Below are 25,698 nucleotides of genomic sequence, written 5' to 3'. Positions count from 1 at the left end.
GGGATCATCATAGCTTACTGCAACCTCCAACTCCTGTTTGAGCGATCCTCCTGCCTAGTCTCCTAGAGTGCTAGGATTATAGGCCCCAACCGCTGTGCCCAGCCTACCCTGAAATTATAATGCAATGTGGTAAGTGCAATGAAATCGAATTTTATAGGAAGACCTTTGGCAGCATGGTGGGAATGAATCCTGGCGCCACCAATGACAATCTAAATGACATCGAACAAATTATTTCATCATTCCAAGCCTGCATCTTCATTTGCAAAACGAGAATAATGTGAGTCTCCACTTCGGAGCTAGCTCATACTAAGGGAGTAGTAAATGACAGTCATTATTTATCATTATCATGACATCCGGGCTATGGGAGGAAAAGATTAGTTCAATAGTGTAGAAAAAAAGCCCATAAGAATGCTCGAAAGGGGCGGCGCCTGTGGCTCAGTCGGTAAGGCGCCGGCCCCATATACCGAGGGTGGCGGGTTCAAACCCAGCCCCGGCCAAACTGCAACCAAAAAATAGCCGGGCGTTGTGGCAGGCGCCTGTAGTCCCAGCTACTTGGGAGGCTGAGGCAAGAGAATCGCTTAAGCCCAGGAGTTGGAGGTTGCTGTGAGCTGTGTGAGGCCACGCCATCTACCGAGGGCCATAAAGTGAGACTCTGTCTCTACAAAAAAACAAAAAAAAAGAATGCTCGAAAGACTGAAGAGTGAGAGTTAAGTACCTATGTCTCTGGAATGAAAATTAGGGCGGCACCTGTGGCTCAAAGGAGTAGGGCGCCAGCCCCATATACCCGAGGTGGTGGGTTCAAACCCACCCCTGGCCAAAAACTGCAAAAAAAAAAATCTTCAATATAGGGCGGCGCCTGTGGCTCAAGGAGTAGGGCGCCGGACCCATATACTAGAGGTGGTGGGTTCAAACCCGACCCCAGCCAAAAACTGCAAAAAAAAAAAAAAAGAAAAGAAAAGAAAAAAAGAAAATTACACCTGACAGAGGGACGGGTCAGGTGTCCCCCTTCTGCAAAATCGGACGAAGGTGGGGGTGGTAATTCTCGTTTTGTAGCAGCGTGATTAACTCCCTGATGATAATTAAGGTCCAAAGGCGGCTCTGGCGCAGAGGCCCACCCAACCGGAGCTGCTCACTGGGACATTTGGAACAACCTGGGAAACTGGACACAGGTGCGCCCGGACGTCAGTACCACTGGTGTCCTCGCGCCCGGGGCCGCAACACCCACAGGCCCCCGCTCCTCCCAGCGCTCACAAAGCAAGAGGCTCCCATCCTGCAGCGGAGAGAGTCTCTCAGACAAATCCCACAAACATCCGTTCCCGGAGCGACCTGCCTTCTCGGAAGGCGACGCGGTAGGATCTCGCCTTTCTTTAGCTGCAGCTCTCAGGCTGGACGCCAGGTTTCTAATAGCAACCGCGTCCTCTTGCTATTAGAGCCCCGCCAGGCCGGAGCTCTCTGCGCAGGCGTAGAAAAGGCCAAACACAAGGCTTCCGTTGCAGCCAAGAGGGGGCCAGGGGCAGGGCTTACGCCATGACGTCACGAGGCGGGGCCTCCGGTGGCGGGAAGAGGAGGCGCTGAAATGGAGGAGCTTGGAAGCGGCAGTGGCGCGACCGATCGCCGGACCCAGGACCCTGCTGCTGCCCCCAGCAAGGCCTCCAGCAGCGCCGGCCACTATGAGCTGCCGTGGTGAGGACCCAGGCCGTAGAGAATGGGCCTATGCAGACCTGAGGGTGGGCGAGTGGCGGGCCGTGCTCCGGAGGATCCCGGGCGGGCGCGCGATGGGAAGGATCCAGAGAGAGCAGCAGGTCCCGGGGTGGTGTCTGGGCGGTTATTATTGGAGAAGGCGAGGGACGTGGGTCACCGAGCCCATGTGGGGTTGAGAGTGCTGAACTGCGAGCGGAGTCTCCCTCAGAACAGTGCTAATGACGGTAAGGGCTACCCCCTCGTACCACCTTCTCTGACTTACATTATCTCCGTCATTTAAAAAAAAATATTGATTTCTAGCTCAGTGGCTAGGGCGCCAGCCACATACACCGAAGCTGGCCTGTTCAAATCCAACCCAGGCCTGCCAAACAACAATGACAACTACAACCAAAAAACAGCCGACCGTTGTGGCAGGCGCCTGTAGTCCCAGCTACTCGGGATGCTGAGGCAAGAGAATCACGTAAGCCCAAGAGTTTGAGGTTGCTGTGAGCTGTGATGCCACTGCACTAAAAAAAAAAAATTGATTACTGGTTGAAAATGACAATATTTCGACCATATTAGGTTAAAAATTATTAAAATTAGCTTTTTTAAAAATGCTACCAGAAAATTTTAAATTACTTATGTGGCTTGCATTATTTTCTTTTTTTTTTTTGAGACAGAGCCTCAAGCTGTCGCCCTGGGTAGAGTGCTGTGGCATCACAGCTCACAGCAACCTCCAACTCCTGAGCTCAAATGATTCTCCTGCCTCTGCCTCCGCCTCCCAAAGCAGCTGGGACTACAGGTGCCTGCCACAATACCCGCCTTTTTTTTTTTTTTTTTTTCCTTCAGTCGGAGGCAAACAACGATGTTTGGCTCCTGGGCTGGATTCGAAATGGCCAGCTCAGGTGTATGTGGCTGGCACCTTAGCCGCTTGAGCCATAGGCACCAAGCCTGGCTTGCATATTTTCTTGCACAGTGCTGTTCCAGATGCAAGGGATACTTCAGTTAACAAAACAAACTGTTGTCATACATAGATCTTACATTTGATAGAGAATGACCAAATGAAAAAATAAACAAGGCAAGTGCGATGACTCATGCCTGTAAACTTTGGGAGGCTGAAGCAGGAGGATTGCTTGAGGTCAGGAGTTAAAGCCCAGTGGGAGCAAGAGCTAGTCCCTATCTCTACTAAAAATAGAAAAATTAGCTGGGTATGGTGGCATATCCCTATAGTCCCAGCTACGGGGAGGCTAAGGCAGGAGGATCACTTGAACCCAGGGGTTTGAGGTTGTTGTGAGCTATGATAACAGCACTGCACTCTAGCCTGAGGAATAGAGTGAGACTCTGTCTCAAAAAATCAAAAAAAAAAAGAAGAAGGGCAGCGTCTGTGGCTCAGTGTGTAGGGAGCTGGCCCCATATACTGAGGTGGCAGATTGGAGCCCAGCCCCATCCAAACTGCAACAAAAAAAATAGCCGAGTGTTCTGGTGGGTTCCTGTAGTCCCAGCTACTCAGGAGGCTGAGGCAAGAGAATCGCCTAAGCCCAGGAGTTGGAGGTTGCTGTGAGCTGTGACGCCATGGCACTCTACTGAGGGCAATAAAGTGAGACTCTGCCTCTAAAAAAGAAAAGAAAAGAAAGAAGCCTGTGTATTTGATGGTGGTGGGTGCTCTGGAGAAAAATTAAGTGAAGTAAATAGCTGTGGTGGTCCCAGAAGGTCTCTGATGAGCTCTGATATTTGAACAAAAACCCAAAGTCAGGGAATATGCCTTATGGCTGTGGAGGAAGAACAGCTTATGCAAAGTTGTAAAGGAGGAACAAGTTTGCCTCCTTCAAAACCCAAATCAAATTTCAGCTTCTGACATTCTCAGCTGGTGATTCTCTCCCTCCTCTGGCCTTCCACAGCCCTTGGTTTATATAACCAGCTTGGCACTGTAGTAGGATTTGCTAACCTATATGTCTCTGCTAGTGGGAAAGCCCGTTAGAGCAAGAATCATGTCTTCCTCATCTCTGTACCTTCTATTTTCGTCTTCTTGAGATTCTAACTCCTTGGCATCTGGAAGGAGCTAAGTATAAAGAATAGAATAAGAATAAAAATGCACCATTTGAACAAAAAATGAGGGCGGTGCCTGTGGCTCAGTGAGTAGGGTGCCGGCCGCATATGCCGAGGGTGGCGGGTTCAAACCCAGCCCCGGCCAAACTGCAACAACAACAAAAAAAAATAGCCGGGCGTTGTGGCGGGCGCCTGTAGTCCCAGCTGCTTGGGAGGCTGAGGCAAGAGAATCGCGTAAGCCCAAGAGTTAGAGGTTGCTGTGAGCCGTGTGACGCCATGGCACTCTACCTGAGGGCAGTACAGTGAGACTCTGTCTCTACAAAAAAAAAAAAAGAAAAAAAAATGCACCATTTGGTAGTCTTGGAGGAGAGTTGTCTCTATTTTCTGTAGTTTGTGGCAAGTAAGCTTCTTTGCACAGCTACTTTTGGAGCAGAACCAGTACCTGTACAGGGTGCAAGCTAAGGGTAAATCAGGAGATTTAATGAAGGGCAAGGGAAGTTCTGATGGTCACATCACTGCAAATTTACCACCACTTCTATTCTCAGAGCTGGAGAAAGTCCTTTACTCTTGCTTTTTTTTTTTTTTTTGGAGACAGAGTCTCACTTTATGGCCCTTGGTAGAGTGCCATGGCCTCACACAGCTCACAGCAACCTCCAACTCCTGGGCTTAAGCGATTCTCTTGCCTCAGCCTCCCGAGTAGCCGGGACTACAGGCGCCCGCCACAACGCCCAGCTTACTCTTGCTTTTTAATTTAAAAGAAAACTATTGGTCTGAATAAGCCACTCGCCTGTCCACTACATACAGCCTAATAGCATCACAGGATAGGCCAGTGGTTTCTGTCTAGCCAGCCCTGCTATGCACTGGCATGTGTCTGCAGAAACTGGCAGGTAAGGGATGAGAAAGGGGCTTGGTTGCACCCATCTCTGTCAGACCAAATGATGTCAGTGCTGTATGTGCTGAGCCTCTGTTGTGACAGGCAGACTGGGTTACATCACAGTGTCACATGGCTCCAGATGACCTGCTCTGAGTCTTTTCCAGCGACCACAGGTATTTCTCTGCTGTGGCAGGTTTGAAGCCTTTAGTATATAATTGTCATGCACTTAACTTTTCAAATGGCACATGGGTACCTCATTAAATTTTATTTTATTTTATTTATTTATTTATTTATTTTTGAGACAGAGCCTCAAGCTGTCACCCTGGGGAGGCAGCCCGGGCCCGCCTCCCCAGTAACTGGGACTACAGGCGCCTGCCACAATGCCCGGTTGCAGTCGTCATTGTTGTTTGGCGGGCCCTGGCTGGATTCGAAGCCGCCAGCTCAGGTGTACGTGGCTGGCGCCTTAGCTGCTTGAGCCACAGGTGCCAAGCCAACCTCATTAAATTTTTTTTTTTTTTGTAGAGACAGAGTCTCACTGTACCGCCCTCAGGTAGAGTGCCGTGGCATCACAGGGCTCACAGCAACCTCTTAACTCTTGGGCTTATGCGATTCTCTTGCCTCAGCCTCCCAAGCAGCTGGGACTACAGGCGCCCGCCACAACGCCCAGCTATTTTTTTTGTTGTTGCAGTTTGGCCGGGGCTGGGTCTAGAACCCGCCACCCTCGGCATATGGGGCCGGCGCCCTACTCACTGAGCCACAGGTGCCGCCCAAATTTTTTTTTTTTTTTTTTTGGTAGAGACAGAGTCTCACTTTATGGCCCTCGGTAGAGTGCCATGGCATCACACAGCTCACAGCAACCTCCAACTCCTGGGCCTAAGTGATTCTCTTGCCTCAGCCTCCCGAGTAGCTGGGACTACAGGCGCCCACCACAATGCCCGGCTATTTTTTGGTTGCAGTTCAGCCGGGGCCGGGTTTGAACCTGCCACCCTCAGTATATAGGGCCGGCGCCTTACCGACTGAGCCACAGGCGCTGCCCAACCTCATTAAATTTTAAACTCACAGTCATTTGTTATGTTTTTATTAATTATATATAATCTGACAAAGCTCTCTAGGATTGCCCTTTTGGCACTTTATTTTGGGTAATATGAAAACAGCCATGTAAATACGTTTATGCATTTTCTTTAAAACAGGGTTGAAAAATATAGACCTATAAAGCTAAATGAAGTTGTTGGGAATGAAGACACTGTGAGCAGGCTGGAGGTGAGTGGCTTTTTAAAAGATGGTATGATGTCTCTATTATAGCTTTGATAAGTTCTAGGCGTTTTTTTTTTTTTTTTTTGCAGTTTCTGGCCGAGGCTGGGCTTGAACCCACCACCTCCAGCATATGGGGCTGGCGCCCTACTCCTTTGAGCCACAGGTGTAGCCTTCCAGGCAGTTTTTGAAGACGCACAAGATAGTAAGGGGGAGGTGAACCACAAATCCAGAAAAATTGAGGAACTGCGAGGCTTTCAGTTTGGGGAAGATTAGAGGCTATGGTGAATAATTGCTTGAAGGGCTGGCTTATTGGAAAGAGGTTCTCAGACCTATTCTGTTTTCCTCTAGAGTAGGGGCAGCAAACTGTTTCAGTAAAGGCCAAATAATAAGTATCTTAGGCTTTGTAGACCACATAAGGTGTTTGTTGAATATTCTGGGCTTTTTTTGAGACAGAGTCTCACTATGTTGCCCTGGGGAGAATGCCGTGGCTTCATAGCTCACAGCAACCTCAAACACTTGGGCTTAAGCTATTCTCTTGCCTCAGCCTCCCAAGTAGCTGGGACTATAGGTGCTCACCACAATGCCCGGCTATTTTTTTTTTTTTTTTTTTGGTTGCAATTGTTTATCTGGCCTGGGCTGGGTTCAAACCTGCCACCCTTAGTGTATGTGGCTGGCACAGTAACCACTGGGCTACGGGTGCTGAGCCTTCTTTATTTTTTATTTTTTTTTTTTAGAAAACGATTTTAGAAATTTTATATCTTGTAAAGAGCTCCCTCAAAGGCTGGGCAACACGACTCAACCAAGTTTTAATTTTCAGTCAGCAGTATGGATGGGCTGATTCTTGTTCAATTCACATCGCACCAATCCTGTAGCTTCCTAAAGGCATCTAGCACTTTCTATCTTGCATTACATCTTAGCTTCCCTAGGCCTTAAAACAGCTAGGGAAAGGTCGGTATTAGACCCACTCTGCGTACCCCAAGCACCTAGTATACCATCAAGTACGTAAATTTAGAAAACTCCAGTGAAAGGGATAAAAGCAGCAAGGGAAGAAAACTAAGAGCAAAACGCGCACATGGGGGAGGAAAGAAACCCACCCTATGCCCTTCCTACGCGTGCGCCTTACTCGCGGGGCAGACAGGCCCTGCCTCTCGCAGAGCAGGCTGCGCGCCCTGCCCCGCCTGCGTCCTATGGTCCCGGGTCAGCAAAGCTCCTTCTTTATTTTTTTTTTTAAATAACTTTAAAAATGTAGAAAGTATTCTTGGCTGGGAGACTTATAAAACTGGCTTCAAGATGGATCTCTCTACCACCATCCTCACCCTTGGCTATAGTTTGCCAACCCCTGCCTAGAGAAGCTAAATGACTAAGTGACAATACAGCTGACTTCAGGGTGACACAAAGAGGAGCAATCAGAAATGTTTAGCAGTAGAGCAAACTCTGAATTCTTAGTCCTGGAGATCTTTAGGTAGGATCAAGAAGCCATATTTGAGCCTATACAGGCTGTCTCTACAGTAAATAGGAGCTTAGACTTTAATAGCTACCAAGGTCCTTTTGATTGTTTCATATTACAAATATTTGTGTATCGGATGGCACCTGTGGCTCAAAGGAGTAGGGCGCCGGCCCCGTACGCCAGAGGTGGCGGATTCAAACCCAGCCCCGGCCAGAAACTGCAAAAAAATAATAATAATAATAATAAGCACCACCATTTTGGCTCAGTGCCTGTGACTCAAGAGGTTAAGGCACCAGCCACATACACCTGAGCTGGTGGGTTCAAATCCAGCCTGGGTCCGCCAAACAACAATAATGGCTGCAACCAAAAAATAGCCAAGCATTGTGGCTGGTGCCTGTAGTCCCAGCTACTTGGGAGGCTGAGGCAGGAGAATTGCTTAAGGCCAGGAGTTGGAGGTTGCTGTGAGCTGTAATGCCATGACACTCTACCCAGGGCCACAGCTTGAGGCTCTGTCTCAAAAAAAAAACCAAAAAAACAAATATTTGTGTATCTTCTCTGGGCCAAATGCAGTATTAGGAACTATTGAGATGATGTGAACAAAATACACGCGATTGCTGCCCATGTGAGATTTACAGTCTAATGGGGGCTACATTAAAATCAGTAGGTACTGTGGTAAACATTCTGTGAGAGGGAATCAGCAAACCTTGGGAGTTTGTGGGAGGAGGAGTTAGCCAGATTTGGAGGGTGTGGGGGCAGACAGGGGTGGCAGCAGGAACAGCATGTGCAGAGGCCTAGAGGTAAGAGAGATTGGACATCTGAATTGCTGGGGATCTTGTTTAAATGCAGATTCAGGGGCGGTGCCTGTGGCTCAGTGAGTAGGATGCCGGCCCCATATACCGAGGGTGCTGGCCCTGGCCAAACTGCAACAACAAAAAAAAATAGCCGGGTGTTGTGGTGAGCACCTATAGTCCCAGCTACTTGGGAGGCTGAGGCAAGAGAACCGCATAAGCCCAAGAGCTGGAAGTTGCTGTGAGCTGTGATGCTACGACACTCTATGTAGGGCGACAAAATGAGACTCTGTCTCTAAAAAAATGAGATAAAATATAAATGCAGATTCAGATCCAGTACTTCAGGAGTGGGACTAGAGATTGAGAATTTCCCACAGACTTCAGGGAACGCAGTGCTGCTGGTCCATAGGGCCCACTGTGAGTAATAAGGCTGTAGAGTATGTGTTTTAGGATGGTGTAAAAAATGAGCTAGGGGGCTCGGTGTCTGTGGCTTAAGCAGCTAAGTCTCCAGCCACAAACACCTGAGCTGGTGGGTTTGAATCCAGCCCGGGCCGCCAAAGTAAAGTATGGCTGCAACCAAAAAATAGCCGGGCATTGTGGCAGGTGCCTGTAGTCCCAGTTACTTGGGAGGCAGAGGCAGAAGAATCATTTGAGCCCAGGAGTTGGAGGTTGCTGTGAGCTGTGATGCCACGGCACTCTACCATTCTACTCAGGGTGACAGCTTGAGGCTCTATCTCAAGGAAAAAAAAAAAAAATATATATATATATATATACACACACACATGAGCTAGGGAAGTGGTCAGGATCCAGGTGGTGCAAGGCTTTGTGAGCTATGTTTAAGAGTTTGGACTTCATAGTGCAGACAGAAAGGAATCATCCAAGGGTTAACTTTTTTAATAGATGGGAACTTCAGAAAAGTGGTTGTGACTACAGTATGGGAAATTGATTGCAGTGGGTCAAGATTAGAGGCAAAGAGACCAGTTAATAGCCTGTGGATTGCAGTCAGGTGAGAGACTATGGACTGAGAAGGTGGTTGTGGTGTTGGAGAGAAAGGAAGGACTCACGTTGAAGGAGAAGCATGGTGAAGCCGTAGTTCCTTGTAATGGAGGCACCATGTAGGGTGAGGAAGAGGCCACCCAGGATGGTAGTGGCCTCAGCTTCATGGGGTGGACAGTCAATGGAAGAGCAAACATGGGCCCATCCTCAGGTTTGTAAAGGAGAATGATGAGTTCAGTGGTTTTTGTTTTTTGTTTTTTTTTTGTTTGTTTGTTTTGTTTTAGAGACAGGTCTCACTATGTTGCCCAGGTTGGAGTGCAGTGGCTAATCACAGGCGCAATCCCACTACCATCAGCATAGGAGTTTTGAACTGCTCGGTTTCCGAACTGGGCCGGTTCACCCCTCCTTAGGCAACCTGGTGGTCCCCTGCTCCCTGGGGATCACCATATTGGTGCTGAACTTAGTGTAGACACTCAATTGGCATATCACACTATAGCCCAGAACTCCTGGACTCAAGTGATCCTCCTGTATCAGCTTCCCAAGTAGCTGGGACTACAGGTGCACGCCACCTCGTCCAGCATGAGTTCAGTTTTGAATATGCTCAGGTGTGTGCCCTGTAGAACCAGCTACTTGGGAGGCTAGGGTGGGAAGATCCCTTGAGTCCAGGAGTTAGAGGCTGCAGTGAGCTATGATCACCCTGTGAATAGCCTGTACACTCCAACCTGGGTAACATTGCAAAAGTCCATCTGTGGGGAAAATAAAATGAGGATGCTAAAGTGGGAATTCCATGGAGCACATACATGGAGAAATTTGTAGGCATGTTTACTACATGGGCCTATGTGGCTGGAGGATCGAGCTTCTGAAGCTTATAGAATGAACATTTTTTTCCCTCAGGTCTTTGCAAGAGAAGGGAATGTGCCCAATATCATCATCGCTGTAAGTACTCAGTCCTGGACCTGTTAGGCATCTTGGCATCTCTGCTTCCTCTGCAGAGAGGCCTGTGCCATTTCCTTCGGCAAAGGGAAGCCTTATGGGTTGGTGCTATATTGATCTGGTGGGGGGCAGGGGATCAGAGGGGAGGTGAAATGTAAACTGTGGTGAGCAGTAGAGCAGGAGCTGCACTGAGGTCATTCTGGTGGCTTGAAGCACTTATTAGAGATCTTGTTCCCAGGGCCCCCCAGGAAGTGGCAAAACTACAAGCATCTTGTGTTTGGCACGAGCCTTGCTGGGCCCAGCACTGAAGGATGCTGTCCTAGAACTCAATGCTTCAAATGACAGGTAGGTCACTGACAAGTGACAAATGACAGTTAGGCATCAAGGGTGGTGAGGGTTTTACATTTTGAATTGTTACAAAAGTGCATTTTTTTAGTTCCATGTTATAGTTGGAGCTCGCCTTGCCAGCTGTGTTTCCTTTTGCAGTGAAACAGTATGAGAATTGCTTACTTGTTGACTTGCTGTTTACTTTTTTTAATGAAAATTTTGAGAGATTATTTTTAATTGTGAAGTATACATAACATGAAATTTGGCATCATAACTAAGTATACACTTTAGTAGTGTTAAATATTTTCACATTTCTGTGCAACCAAGTTGCCGAACATTGTCATTTTGCAAATCTGAAACTCCGTATCCATTAAACAACACCCAGCCCCTGGGAATCGCCATTCTTTCTGTCTCTATGAATTTGACCACTCTAGGTACCTCATATAAGTGGAATCATACAGTATTTGCCTTTTTGTCTCTATGAATTTGACCACTCTAGGTACCTCATATAAGTGGAATCGTACAGTATTTGCCTTTTTGTGACTGCCTTCCTTCGCTTAATGTAGTGTCCTTGAGGTTCATCCATATTGTAGTACATGTCAGAATTGCCTATTTATGGCTTAATAATATTCCAATGTGCGTATATACCAAATTTTGTTTATCGATCTGAGTTACGTTCCATCTTTTAACTATTATAAATGCTGCTATGAACCTGGCTATACAGATACTTCTTTGAGAACCTGCTTTCAGTTCTTTTGGATATGTATGCATAGGTGGAATTGCTAGATGCCAGGGTAATTCTTTTTAATTTTTGAAGAAACTGCCATACTGTTTTCTATATTGGCTGCACCATTTTACATTCTCACCAGAGTGCACAATGACTCTTCTTTTACCACATCCTTGCCAACACTTGTTATTTTCTGTGCTTTTTTTTTTTTGCTAGTGGCCAACCTAATGGGTCTGAGAGTGCTGCTTTATCTTTTAGATATGAAATAGAGGGTTATGAAATGAGAGCCTGTTGGATGAAATGTCTGTAAAATCTGCCTTTGATTATTCCTTTGAGGATATATGCCTCAGCTCTTTAATATTTTCTTAGTTTTGGCTGGGCAAGGTGGCTTAAGCCTATAATCCTGGCACTCTAGGAGGCCAAGCAGGAGGATTCCTTGAGCTCAGGAACTCAAGATCAGCCTGAGCAAAAGTGAGACCCCCATCTCCACTAAAAACAGGAAAGAAAAATTAAGTAGGTGTTGTGGTGGGTGCCTGTAAGTCCTAGCCACTCCAGAGGCTAAGAAAGGAAGACCACGGGGCAGCGCCTATGGCTCAGTGAGTAGGGCGCTGGTCCCATATGCCAAGGGTGGCGAGTTCAAACCCAGCCCCAGCCAAACTGCAACAAAAAAAAAAAAGAAAGGAAGATCACTTGAGCCAGGGGTTTGAGTTTGGAGCTCTACTGATGACACAGCACTCTCACCTGGGATAACAGAGTGAGAATTTGTCTCCCAAAAAAAAAAAAAAAAAAAAAAAATCCTAGTTTTGAAAATCTCTATGTACCTGGAATAGGCAATGTCCTTTGAATGTGACTAACTGTGCCTCAGCTGTCATGCATGAGCCTTCAAACTATTCATTTTGTAAATGCTGATTCCAGATATCCAAAACAAATAGGTTCTGGCTTACTATGACCTCTTATTCTTATACACTTATATCATCAAAACACACTGCTTACTTGGGAGACCAAGGTGGAAGTTTTGCCTGAGCCCCCTAGCCTGGGCAACAGAGTAAAAACCCTATCAAAAAACAAACAAAAGGCTCAGCACCTGTAGCTTAAGCAGGTAGGGCGCCAGCCTCATACACTGGAGCTGGTAGGTTCGAATCCAGCCCAGGCCCGCCAAATAACAATGATGACAACTACAACCAAAAAAAAAAAAAATAGCCAGGTGTTGTGGCGGGTGCCTATAGTCCCAGCTACTTGGGAGGCTGAGGCAAGTGAATCGCTTAAGCCTAAGATTTGGAGGTTGCTGTGAGCTGTGACACCACAGCACTCTACCCAGGGTGACAGCTTGAGACTCTGTCTCAAAAAATAAAAACCCAACAATTAAAAAAAGACACTACTTTGGAAGACTAGTGGCTTATGGTTTTCTAGAAGATAGGATTGCTAATAATTGGAAAATTATTTTAGATTTACAAACATTCATTATAATGATCACTAGTGGCTTATGTTTTCTAGAAGATAGGATTGCTAATAATTGGAAAATTATTTTAGATTTACAAACATTCATTATAATGATCAGTGTAGTGAATTCCTTTCCTATTGCTTTCCTTTTTTTTTTTTTTGAGACAGAGTCTCACTTCATCACCTCGGGTAGAGTGCCATGGCATCATAGCTCACAGCAACCTCAAACTTGTGGGCTCAAGCGATTGTTTTGCCTCAGCCTCCCTAGTAGCTGTAGGTGTCCGCCATAACACCTGGCTGTTTTTTAGAGACCGGGGTCTCAGCTCTTGCACAGGCTGGTCTTGAACTCCTAAGCTCAACCAATCCACCTGCCTTGGCCTCTCAGAGTGCTAGATTACAGGGGTGAGCCACTGTGCTGGGCTCTTTTCCTATTTCAATAAGCATCTGTTTCCTTCCAGTCACCTTTGTACACTTGCCTTTAGTTTTCGATCATTTACAAACTGTACCATGTAAATATTGGTGTATAAACATCACAAATGATGAAATAATACTGCCACATGTTTTAGAAAAACAAGATATAAGATATCCAAGTTCTGGTCGCAAGGTAATTGTGGAATGAAGTTCTGCCTGTTGAGTGACTAATGAGATGAAAATATCTTTATTTTTCTCTTTAGAAAATCACTCGACCCTCCAGATCCATGGGTTCCCATCCCTGTATTCAACCAACCACAGATTGAAAATATTTGAAAAAAATATTTTAAAATTAAAAAATATATAACAATAGGTCAGGCACGGTGGCCCATGCTTATAATCCTAGCACTTTGGGTGGCCTAGGCAGGTAGATCGCCTGAGCTCAGGAGTTTGAGAACAGCCTGAGCAAGAGTAAGATCCCATCTCTACTAAAAATAGAAAAACTAGCCAAGTGTGGTGGTGCACACCTTTAGTCCCAGCTACTGGGGAGACTGAGGCAAGAGGATTGCTCAAGCCCAAGAGTTTGAGGTTGTTGTGAGCTATGATGCCACCGCACTCTACCCAGGGCACTGAGTGGGACTGTCTCAAAAAATAAACTAAATAAATAATACAATAATAAAATAATACAAATAAAAAACAATACAGTGTGGGCGGCGCCTGTGGCTCAGTCGGTAAGGCGCCGGCCCCATATACCGAGGATGGCGGGTTCAAACCCGGCCCCAGCCAAACTGCAACAAAAAAATAGCCGGGCGTTGTGGTGGGTGCCTGTAGTCCCAGCTACTCGGGAGGCTGAGGCAAGAGAATCGCTTAAGCCCAGGAGTTGGAGGTTGCTGTGAGCTGTGTGAGGCCACGGCACTCCACCGAGGGCCATAGAGTGAGACTCTGTCTCTACAAAAAAAAAAAACAATACAGTGTAACAGCTATTTATATAGCATTTATATAGGTTGAATATCTCAAATCCAAAACCCGAAATCCAGAAATCCTCCAAAATCTGACACTCTTGAGCACTTACATGACTTTCAAAGGAAGTGTTCATTTGAGTATTTCAGATTTGGGATGCTCAACTAGTAAGTATAATGCAAACATTCCAACATCTGAATATTAAAAATCCAAAATACTTTTGGTCCCAAACATTTCAGATAAGAAATACCGAAACAGTGTAAGGAACCTAGAGATAGATGATTTAAAGTGTATGGGAGGGTGCACATAGGTTATATGCAAACCCCATCTATGCCCTTTTTTTTTGAGATAGAGTCTCACTTTGTCACCCTCCATAGAGTGCCATGTAGTCATAGCTTATAGCAATCTGAAACTCTTTGGCTCAACTGATACTCTTGCCCCAGCCTCCCAAGTAGCTGGGACTGCCGGCACCCACCACAATGTCTGGCTATTTTTAGAGACAGGGTCTCACTCTTGCTCAGGCTGATCTCAAACTCATGAGCTCAAGCAATCAAGGCCCCCTCGGCCTCTCAGACTGCTGGGAGGACAGGTGTGAGTCATCACACCCAGCCTCACCTATGTCATTTTATATAAGGGACTTGACCATGCATGAATTTTGTGATCCAACAAGGGTCCTGGAACCAATCCCCCATGACTACCAAAGGACTGTTGTATGTTGTTCATTCCTTGACACTTACAGTTTAAGAAAATTCTTCTAGGATATTGGCATCTGAAGACTTATAATCTGAGATTTTGCTTCTGTGGTCAGTTTGACTATCAGAGTCTAGAATGTTATTGTTGGTCTTCCTGCTGTTTTTTTCTTTTCCCATTGTTGCATCATCCTTTTAGGCAATTCCATATTCCTTCATTTTCTTTTCTTTTGAGACATAGTCTCACTGTGTTGCCCTCGGTAGAGTGTCACAGCGTCACAGCAACCTCAAACTCTTGGGCTTAAGCGAGTCTCTTGCCTCAGCGTCCCAAGTAGCTGGGACTATAGGAGCCTGCTACAATGCCCAGCTATTTTTTTTTTGTTGCAGTTGTTTAGCTGGCCCGGGCTGGATTCGAACCTGCCACCCTCGGTGTATGTGGCTGGTGCTGTAACCATTGTGCTATGGGCGCCGAGCCCCTTCATTTTCTTATTTTTTATCTTTTTAGCATAGTTGAGAATAATTGATGAATTATGATGACATAAATATTAAGATAATGAAGTAGTAAGCTGTTTCAAGATATAAGAAGAGCCAGGCATTGTTGTTCATGCCTATAATCTTAGCACTTTGGGAGGTCAAGGCAGGAGGATTATTTGAACTCAGGAGTTCAAGACTAGCCTGTACAAAGGTGAGACCGTATGTTTACTAAAAATAGAAAAATTAGCCAGGCGTTGTGGCAGGTGCCTGTAGTCCCAGCTACTTGGGAGGTTGAGGCAAGAGGATCGCTTGAACCCAGGTGTGTGAGGTTGCTGTGAGATATGATGCCTCTGTCTCAAAAAAAAAAAAGATATAGGAAGAAAAGATCACTAAGATCTAAATGTATCTTAGATTATAAAAGGGTCCAGTGAACCTATGTGATAATTGCAAGGTAAAATGAATTTTAAAAGCAAGTAAATATTTTCTTTGTTCTTTGGAAGACCTCCAAGAAAGAATAAAAGTAATGAAATATCAATTTTTATAATTAAATTGCCCAGAAAAGAAACTCAAAAACTAAAATTGGGTCTTGTAGTTCCTGATTATATACTGAGGGTTTAAAAGTTTCCATGATGGGAACTGGGTTTGTTTCAGAAGGTAGGTGACAATAAAATTTTGACTTACTATTTCAGGGGCATTGATGTTGTGAGGAATAAAATCAAAATGTTTGCTCAACAAAAAGTCACGCTTCCCAAAGGTCGACACAAGATCATCATCCTGGATGAAGCAGACAGGTAGAATGCTTTGCCAAGGGTATTTGGGCCTTGATCGCTAGACCTCTTTTTGGGCTTTATCAAATCAGTACCTATAGCATCCAGAAACAGGGCTGCCCTCTTCAAGTGTGAGACCCATGTGGGCTGCTGGAAAGGTTGTGCATGCTCAGTCAGGGCTTTGTTAGTAAAGTTGGCATCTGATGTCACAACTCTTCTGTTGAATTTTATATTGTGGAGGAGCTAAAGGGAGGATTAATTCTGTAAATCTGATGGCAGTCACTGTAGATTGTCGTTTCTGTGACTTTCACTTAGGGGCTGTTTCTGGATACTGTAGGTACTAAATACTGTTTGGGCAATCTTTGAGAGAGTGGCTTGTGGGTTTTAGCATCCTTTGATTCTGAGACCCTTCCTAGGACACTGGACATTTCCTGCATCCTGGGTTTTTGTATAAGGAGGGATTTGTATCCAGTGGGCCCTGGGTCCCTGTTGCAAATTGGCTCCTGTGTTTTTCTTCTCAGCATGACTGATGGAGCCCAGCAAGCCTTGAGGAGAACCATGGAGATCTACTCTAAAACGACTCGCTTTGCTCTTGCTTGTAATGCTTCCGATAAGATCATAGGTGAGCGTGACCTCTGAGGGGCTGGGGCCCACATTGTGCTCACCTCAGCTCCTTTGTAGCAGAAGAGACGGGACTTTCGGATTACCTACCATGGGCCAAGCACTGTATAGTCAGTATTTTTAATTTAATTTTTTTTTTGCAGTTTTTGGCAGGGGCTGGGTCTGAACCCGCCACCGCTGGTATGTGAGGCCAGCACCCTACTCCTTTGAGCCACAGGCACTGCCCTTAATTTAATTTCTTAATTGACAAATATAAATATATATTTATCATATATAACATGATTTTGCAATGTCATCAACTGAGGAGTTATTATTAGCTTCACTTTTGAGATAAGAAAATTGGAACTCAGAGGGGTTGAGTAGTTTGCCCAAAGGCACACAGCAAAAGCAGGAACTGAGATTGGAACCCCAGGGCTTTCTGACTCCTGTTCTCCCAGGCACATAGGACATTTTTTATATCCTGTGTACAGTGTCATCATCATTGCTGCCCTTCAGGGATCCTCTTATACCCTCTGTGTGCTCTAGGCACTTGGCATAGATATCTGCACAATCAAGCTTTGTTATCACCAGGAATTGCCTTACTTTTGAAATCTTAGGGTCTCAAAAACAGGGAAAAATAGTCTAAAATGAGAGAGAGAGAGAGAGAAAGAAATTTTACAGTCAGTCTTCTCCCTGACCTCAGTGTCTGTCCTTCTAGTACCCTCCCTACCCATCTATCTATCTGCTCCCTTGCTGCTTTGAGCCTAGGTCGCAGGAGTGCTACAATCTGTCAGCACTCTTGTCCCATGGTCTTCGCCTCACTTCTGCCCTGCTGCAACCAGCTGGGTGAGCTTATCCATCTGACTTTCTGACTTCCCCTTCCCCATCCAGGCCACCAGGTGCCGTTGCAGAAAAGCACATTACCAAGTGTGATGCCCCCAGAAGGTCATGGTTTCTAGCCTTGGCAGGGCTCTCAGTGTTGGCAGGAATCCTTTATGTTCTTTTACCTTCCCCAGATAGCTATTCATTTGTTCATTAATTTGTTCTCCATTCGCCAATCACTTAAACCTTATTAGTAAGTGTTGTGATTCCAGAGTCTACCTGGGCCAAGGCTGACTCGTCTGTGGTCTTATAGCACATGGACATGTCTGTCCCAGAGGATCAATTCCCCTTCTGGAATCCATGCTGTGCTATGCCGGCTAAGGCCTCTGTAATTGCTTATTGGTTTATACTTTGGGTTTTTTGGGTTTTTTTGCAGTTTTTGACTGGGGCCGGGTGTGAACCGGCCACCTCCGGTATATGGGGCCGGTGCCTTACTCCTTTGAGCCACAGGCACCGCCCCGACTTCTAGCCCTTTTTAAACCAAGTCTTTCTTGAGCCCCTGTTGGCTGGGAAGTGATTGGCAAGTGATGTGGATTGTGTGGATTGTGCAGCTGCATTCTGGTGACACAGTGCTTATAGGGTGATGCTAGCCTCATGCCTTCCCATCTCCTTCAGAGCCCATCCAGTCCCGGTGTGCCGTCCTCCGCTACACCAAGCTGACTGATGCCCAGATACTGGCACGGCTGCTGAATGTGATCGAAAAGGAGAAGGTGCCGTACACTGATGATGGCCTGGAAGCCATCATCTTCACAGCCCAGGGAGACATGCGGCAGGTAGGTGGGTCACTGCCATCAGGTGGGGCCTCCTGGGCTTGCCTCGCCCCTTACATGGGGGAGGAGGGAAGTGACTATAGCACAGAGTAAAACTGGAGTGGGGGGCCTGGACCCAGCACCCTCAGGGCACTTTAGGCCGTCTTGCCTGGACTCTGAGACCAGAGGCAGGGAAGGTAAAGCTTTAAAAATCACCCCTGGGGGCGGCGCCTGTGGCTCAGTGAGTAGGGCGCCGGCCCCACATGCCGAGGGTGGCGGGTTCAAACCCAGCCCTGGCCAAACTGCAACAAAAAAATAGCCAGGCGTTGTGGCGGGCGCCTGTAGTCCCAGCTGCTCGGGAGGCTGAGGCAAGAGAATCGCGTAAGCCCAGGAGTTGGAGGTTGCTGTGAGCTGTGTGACGCCACGGCACTGTACCCGAGGGCGGTACAGTGAGACTCTGTCTCTACAAAAAAAAAATTAATTAATTAAATAAATAAAAAAAATAAAAATCACCCCTGATGGGCGGCGCCTGTGGCTCAACAGAGTAGGGCACTGGCCCCATATGCTGGAGGTGGTGGGTTCAAACCCAGCCTCAGCCAAAAACTGCAAAAAAAAAAAAAAATCACCCTTGACATGTTTCTGTCGCTTATCAGGCATTGAACAACTTGCAGTCCACTTTCTCAGGATTTGGCTTCATCAACAGTGAGAATGTATTCAAGGTACGAAAGCCATACCGGATGCCAACAAAAACAGCACCTCCCTGCCGTGGCCAGCAGGGGAAAGTGGGCCGTGCTGCCAGCGGGATGGACACACTGGCCTGTCTTGGGGCTAGGCCTGCCTTGTGGGGACAGGGTTGGGATACTCATGTTCCTTTCCTTGTCACTGCTTTTGCTTCTCACACTGGAGAGTTGGGAGTGTATGTGGATGATGAAGGTTGCTGGTGCCTCAGGCATGGAGCTAGGTGCTTTAAGACATGTCTGTCTTGGTCCACACACTTCCCTACACAGAAAGGTTCCTTCTATCACCTTGTGGGTGTAGAATTGGGCTCAGGTGCCTGCTGAAGGGCAGTGGGAGTGCTGTGTGTCTCCTCAGCAGCCCTCTGAGCCCACACCCTGGGCTGCCCACTGTGCCCTGCTCACCCTCTTTGGCCCTGGGGGTATATGACAGTCCTCTGCAGAGCCAGGTTGAGGAGCAGGGCTCTTCCTTGCCCACATCAGAGAAGCATTTTACTTCTGGGAATTCTTTTAAAAACTGCTGCCACCTCCTGACAACTTGGTGTCTAAATGCTAAATTTCTACCCTTATTTGAGGGTAGAAATTACTCAGAGCTGTCCAAGCTTTGAGTTTATAGCTCTCTCTTATTGGGTTATTATAGACTTTGGCAATGAATGTATTTTCTTTTTTTTTTGAGGCAGATTCTCATTGTGTTGCCCTCGGTAGAGTGCTGTGGCATCACAGCTCACAGCAACCTCAAATTCTTGGGCTTAAGTGATTCTCTTGCCTCAGCCTCCCAAGTAGCTGGGACTATAGGCGCCCTCCACAACGCCCGGCTATTTGTTGTTGTTGTTGTAGTTGTAGTTGTCATTGTTTGGCAAGCCTGGGCCGGTCCGATCCTGCCAGCCCCAGTGTATGTGGCTGGCGCCCTAGCTGCTGAGCTGCAGGTGCCAAGCCAATGAACGAATTTTCAAGGGCACTTATGAAAGGGGACCCTGGTTAGTAACCAGGTGATAGTTCAAGTCCTATTTTGTCGTGGAGGAGGCATTGAGGACTTCTGTGGGGAGAAGACCAGGGCAGCATGGGTACCATTTGGAGATATTAGAAGGCTCAGAGGGACCTGTAGCTCAATGGTTAGGGCACTGGCCACATGCTCTGGGGCTGGTGGGTTCAAACCCAGCCTGGGCCTGCTAAACAAAAAAATAGCTGGGCGTTGGCGGGCGCCTGTAGTCCCAGCTACTAGGGAGGCTGAGGCATGAGAATCACTTGAGCCCAAGAGTTTGAGGTTGCTGTGAGCTGTGACGCCATGTACTAAGGGTGACAAAGTGAGACAGAGTCTCACTAAATTAAGAAAAAAATAGAAGGCTCAGAGGCTGATGCTACACCTAAGGACAGAACCTAAGGCCTATGTAGGGTGCTACAGAGAGGTAGCCTTGGGCTCAGGAAGGGCTGAGCCACACACACACACACACACACCCTCAGCACCACACACACACACACACACACACACACACACACACACACACCCTCAGCACCACCTCCCTGCCTGTTAGAGTGGAGGGACCACCCTCCTTCTTTGGGAGGTCACACCGAGGTGGAGGTGGGGGAGGCCTCCTTTGCAGGGAAAGGGAAAGCTAATTCTTGCTCCAGGGTGGAGGTGAAGTGGAAATTGACCCAAATGACCTCATAATGTTAAAGTGGGTTCCAAGTAGTTCTGGGCAAATTCCCCCTCCCCCTCGCAAATGATCTAAGACAAGTGACTAATGGTTTTAAAGCTGCTCCTGAGTGAAGACTCTTTATTCTCCTTGTTTGCTTTATTTTTTGTTTGTTTGTTTGTTGGTGACAATCTTACTCTGTTACTCTGGGTAGAGTGCAGTGGTGTCATCATAGCTCACAGCAACCTCAAACTCTTGGGCTCAAGTGATCCTCTTGCCTCAGCCTCCCAGGTAGCTGGGACTATCACACATGCACCACCATGTCCCTCTGTTTTTTTCTTTCTTTCCTATTTTTAGTTGAGATGGTTTCTTGCTCTTGTCCAGGCTGGTCTCGAACTCCTGAGCTCAAGCAATTCACCAGCCTCAGCCTTCCAGGCTGCCAGGAGCCACCGAGCCCAGCTTCTTAATTGTTATTTCTTACCTTTGAGAAATTGCAGAGAGGCAGCTTGGAAAATACAGTGAATGTATTTTCAAGGGCACTTAGGAAAGGGAATCCTTGTTAGTAACCAACAGTGATAGTTCACCCACAGCCCTGGCCCTGACCCCATCTCTCTTCTATGTGCTCAGGTCTGTGACGAGCCCCACCCTCTGCTCGTAAAGGAGATGATCCAGCACTGCGTGGATGCCAACATTGATGAGGCCTACAAGGTCAGCCCCTCCCCTTGCCTCACTGGAGAAGAGCCTTCTGCCTCCTGAGCAGAGCAGAGGGAGGCCCCAGTGCCAGGAATTTTATACACATTGTTCTACTTAACGCTGAAAATCGTGCTAGGAGTTGGGTGCTCTTTTAGATGGAAAAACTGCTATTCAAGGTGGCTGAAATCCTTACCCTAAATGACATTGTTTGAAAGCAACAGACCTGGAATGCACAATTCTTTCTGTTATAATTATATCGTCTGTAAGAGAAATTTGTCAGCCTAAGTCACAAGGAAAGATAGTTCTAGCTCCTTTACCAGTGAAGCTGTCTTCTCTCTAGTCAGGAAGGTGTTCCCTACTGATTCCCCTGAGGAGCATGGGAATGAGCTTTCTGGGGCTTAGCAGTTGCTGGTCAGGCAGGAGAGGTGGGGCCAGGAGAGTTCTACCCTTATTATGGGGCCCCGTCCTGTGAGTAGATTCCAACAGGCATAACTGGGGTTCAGGTAACCAGTTACATGGGTGGCAGTGGCATGATTCAAGGCCATTTGGTCTGACAGGTTTCTCTCCCTTGGCCTCTAACTAGGCTAGAAGCTGACTGGATTTAGGGTAAGGTCTGACCTAATGTGACACTGGAATGCAAGTCAGGGAGACTGAGGTAGTGACCCAGGCTCAAAGGCTGGGTCACTGAGTGGGCCTGAAAGAAGCCTTCAGAGCTCCCCATCCCCCTGAATGTATCCCAAGATGCCAAAACAAGCAGAAAGGACAAAGGACTGCCTCCAGATCCCACAGTCTGGATGGGAGTGGTGGTGGTTGTGACCACTGCTGTCATCGCAGCCCCAGTTAGGATGTGTTCACGGCTAGTCCTGCAGGGGGTGCACTAGGGAACGGTAGCTGGTAAATTGTTATTTTTTTTTTCCACTCTGCAGTACCTGGTCAACGGACTAGTAAATCATTTTAAGGACTCTAGATAAAGATATTACATGGACACGATAGTAGACCATCATGCAATACTGTTTTAAACATATGTAAAGTTGTCTCTGCCTGCTAGGAAAATCAGTTAAATTATCCCTCATGATCTGAAGGGGTGACCGACCCATCAGCTACCATGATTCTCAAAATCACATGAGTTGTCTGGAATGAGCTATCTGCCCTGAGCAGTGTGATAGGCCAACACATTGTAGGTTGGATTTCGTTTCCAGCTAGATCTATAGTTTTAAGTATTAAACAACCTCATTGTATCTTTTTTTTGTCCTTCTAGATTCTTGCTCACCTGTGGCACCTGGGCTATTCACCAGAAGATGTTATTGGCAATATTTTTCGAGTGTGTAAAACTTTCCAAATGGCAGAATACTTGAAACTGGAGTTTATTAAGGTCAGTGAGAATATAAAAATACCTCTCTTGAAGAATGTGAGCCATGGGGCCAGGCTTAGTGGCTCATGCCTGTAATCCTAGCACTCTGGGCGGACCTCTCAAGTGGAAGGACTCCTTGAGCTCAAGAGTTCAAGACCAACCTGAATAACAGCGAGGCTGTTTTCTACTAAAAACAGAAAAATTAGCCAGGCATGGTGGCAAGTGCTTATAGTCCCATCTCCTCCAAAGGCTGAGGCAGGTTCAGACTTGAACCCAGAAGTCTAAGGTTGCTTTCAGGTAGGATGATGCCATGGCACTCTAGTCTGGGCAGCAAAGTGAGACTCCCTCTCTCTCTCTCAAAAAAAAAAGAACATGGGCGGCGCCTGTGGCTCAGTCAGTAAGGCGCCAACCCCATATACTGAGGGTGGCAGGTTCAAACCCGGCCCCTGCTGAACTGCACCCAAAAAATAGCCGGGCGTTGTGGCGGGCGCCTGTAGTCCCAGCTACTCTGGAGGCTGAGGCAAGAGAATCGCTTAAGCCCAGGAGTTGGAGGTTGCTGTGAGCTGTGTGAGGCCACGGCACTCTACCGAGGGCCATAAAGTGAGACTCTGTCTCTACAAAAAAAAAAAAAAAAAAAAGAACATGGGCCATGGCATGGTTTTGTTTTGCTCACAGACCTGGCACCTAGAAGGTGCTCAGTAAGTGTTCCCAACTACCACTGGAGGAAGAGTAGCTGATTGCCTGAGAGCCAAGAATTTGCTTCACCTACGTCTGCTAGTCAGCAACCTGAATACCCTTTTGTTTTTAAGGTCAGATTAATTGGGGTATAATTTTTATTTATTTATTTATTTTATTAAATCATAGCTGTGTACATTAATGCGATCATGGGGCACCATACACTGGTTTTATAGACCGTTTGACACATTTTCATCACACTGGTTAACATAGCCTTCCTGGCATTTTCTTAGTTATTATGTTAAGACATTTACATTCTACATTTACTAAGTTTCACATGTACCCTTGTAAGATGCACCGCAGGTGTAATCCCACCAACCACCTTCCCTCCGCCCATTCTCCTCCCTCCCTCCCCTAATTGGGGTATAATTTATGTAGAGTAAAATCTTTTAGTTATGTTCTTTTGACAAAGCATGCAGTCATGTAAATACCACTACAGCCAAGAGACAGTTGTCATCCCAGAAAAATTTATGTGCCCCTTTGAAGTCATCTTTCTCCTACCACCTGGAATCCCCTCATCTTTGTTCCGTTTGGGGGACAGAATTTTTCAGAACATTATATAAATGGAATCATGCAGAATTTAGCCTTTTGAATCTGGCTTCTTCCACTTAGCTTCCACGCCTGTCAGGTTTGTTTATATTGTTGTGTGTATCAGAGGTTCAGTCCTTCATACCACTGAGTAGTATTCCATTGTGCAAATATACCATGGTTTGCTTATCTGTTCACCAGCTGAAGGACTGTGGGGTTTCCATATTATGCTGATTATGAATAAAGCCACTATAATCATCTGCATATATGAGTTAAGTGTGAATGTGAATGTAAGTTTTCTTTTTCTTTTGTTTGAGATATAATCTCACTCTGTCACCCAAGGTAGAGTTCAGTGGTATGATCACACAGCTCAGTGCAACCTCAACCTCTCAAACTGCTGGGCTCAAGTCGTCCTTCTGCCTTAGCCTTCCACGTAACTAAGACTAATTTTTCTATTTTTTTCTTTTCATAGAGATGGGGGGTCCTCACTTTTGCTCTGAGTGCTCTCAAACTCCTAGCCTCAATTAGTTCTTCTGCCTGAGCCTCCCAGAGTGCTAGGATTGCAGGTGCGAGCCCCCCAGCCAGTCCTCTTAATGCTATCTCTCAAAGAAATATCAGTATCCTTTTAGGAAATAAATGGAAGCTTAGTTAAACATGATCTATTACATCTTAGTTTTTATTTTCCAGCTGGAGTTTGAGTTCATTGTATCACTTCTAAGCACACTCTTAGTTCAGATTTTAAAAATAAACCCCCTCACTTATTAAACCAGACTTAAATTGGTTTGTTTTTCAGGAAATTGGATACACTCATATGAAAGTAGCAGAAGGAGTGAACTCCCTTCTGCAGATGGCAGGGCTCCTGGCCAGGCTGTGTCAGAAGACAATGGCGCCCGTGGCCAGTTAGAGCAGAGACTTCACTGACTGTTACAAGAAACCTCCTCCCTGAAATACAGGAGTCACAGCCCTGTGATCGGGTGAGGAAAATGCCACCTCAACCGGGGCCAGTACTCTCCATGCTTTTACATTGTTTCTACCAGGTTTCTACTCCACAACTGTTTGCATTCAACCTCAGACTTGTCCAGGTGGTGAAGGGGCAGAAAGGCACCACAGAAGCTTAGGGGCGGGGTAGCTGATCTGTGTGTTTGTGGGTTGACATTTTAGATAATAAAGTCTTGCAGCATTTGTGGGCAATAAGGTGACCACATGAGGCCTCCAGGAAAACCAGGTTGTTTTTTTTTTAAAGACAGAGTCTGACTTTGCCGCTCTGTGTAGAGTGCCATAGCATCAGCCTAGCTCATAGCAACCTCAAATTCCTGGGATCAGGTAATCCTCCTGCTCAGCCTCCTCATTAGCTGGGACTATAGGCACCTGCCACAATGGACGGCTAATTTTTCTATTTTTAGTAGAGCCAGGGTCTCTTTCTTGCACAGCCTGGTCTCAAATGTCTGAGCTCAAGGGATCCTCCTGGCTCAGCTTCCTAGAGTGCTAGGATTACCAGCATGAGCCACTGTGCCTAGCTGAGAACTAGCTTCTTATCTCTGCCTATCCCCCTCCCTGCCATGTTCTTTAAGTAGAAACAACTATTGGATGGTAGGCTAGGCAAGATAATCTCAATTTTTCTAGAAGCCTGAGAGACTGGTTCTGTGGAGTGAGGGCAGAGTTTGCTATCATTTCCTGATAATTTAGATAGATTTCTCAGAACCGTAGGGGTGATGACCCTTTAAAAGGGCTTGCCAAGCTACTTCATGGAGTCAAGGTGTAACTCATGGCCTCAGGAAAATACTACCATGTCACCTTTCCCATGTAGTTGTGTGTACTTATTGCTTGAGAATTTTCCAGTGAGTTTTATATTAACTTGTAGAATTGTAGAATTGCCTTTTTTTTTTTTTTTTTTTTGAGACAGAGTCTCACTTTATCTCCCTTGGTATCATCATAGCTCACAGTGACCTCAAACTCTTGAGCTCAAACAATTCTTTTGC

At 46.5% G+C, this 25,698-nt stretch overlaps 1 protein-coding gene across 1 annotated transcript; it reads left to right on the top strand.

Annotated features, from left to right (window-relative positions):
• The first annotated feature begins 1,539 nt into the window (after positions 1-1,539).
• Positions 1,540-25,583, top strand: RFC2 (replication factor C subunit 2). The gene is made up of 11 exons (XM_053557070.1): positions 1,540-1,683; positions 5,791-5,860; positions 9,980-10,021; positions 10,257-10,363; positions 15,736-15,837; positions 16,335-16,435; positions 17,911-18,068; positions 18,698-18,763; positions 21,040-21,120; positions 22,364-22,477; positions 24,513-25,583. Exons 1-11 carry the CDS (start codon positions 1,577-1,579, stop codon positions 24,621-24,623), a joined length of 1,059 nt encoding a protein of 352 aa, XP_053413045.1. The 5' UTR covers positions 1,540-1,576; the 3' UTR covers positions 24,624-25,583.
• The last annotated feature ends 115 nt before the right edge of the window (positions 25,584-25,698 follow it).

The sequence above is a fragment of the Nycticebus coucang genome, chromosome 12 (assembly GCF_027406575.1).
Source record: "Nycticebus coucang isolate mNycCou1 chromosome 12, mNycCou1.pri, whole genome shotgun sequence".
Classification (NCBI taxonomy): domain Eukaryota; kingdom Metazoa; phylum Chordata; class Mammalia; order Primates; family Lorisidae; genus Nycticebus; species Nycticebus coucang.
This window is presented reverse-complemented; position numbering and strand designations above follow the sequence as displayed.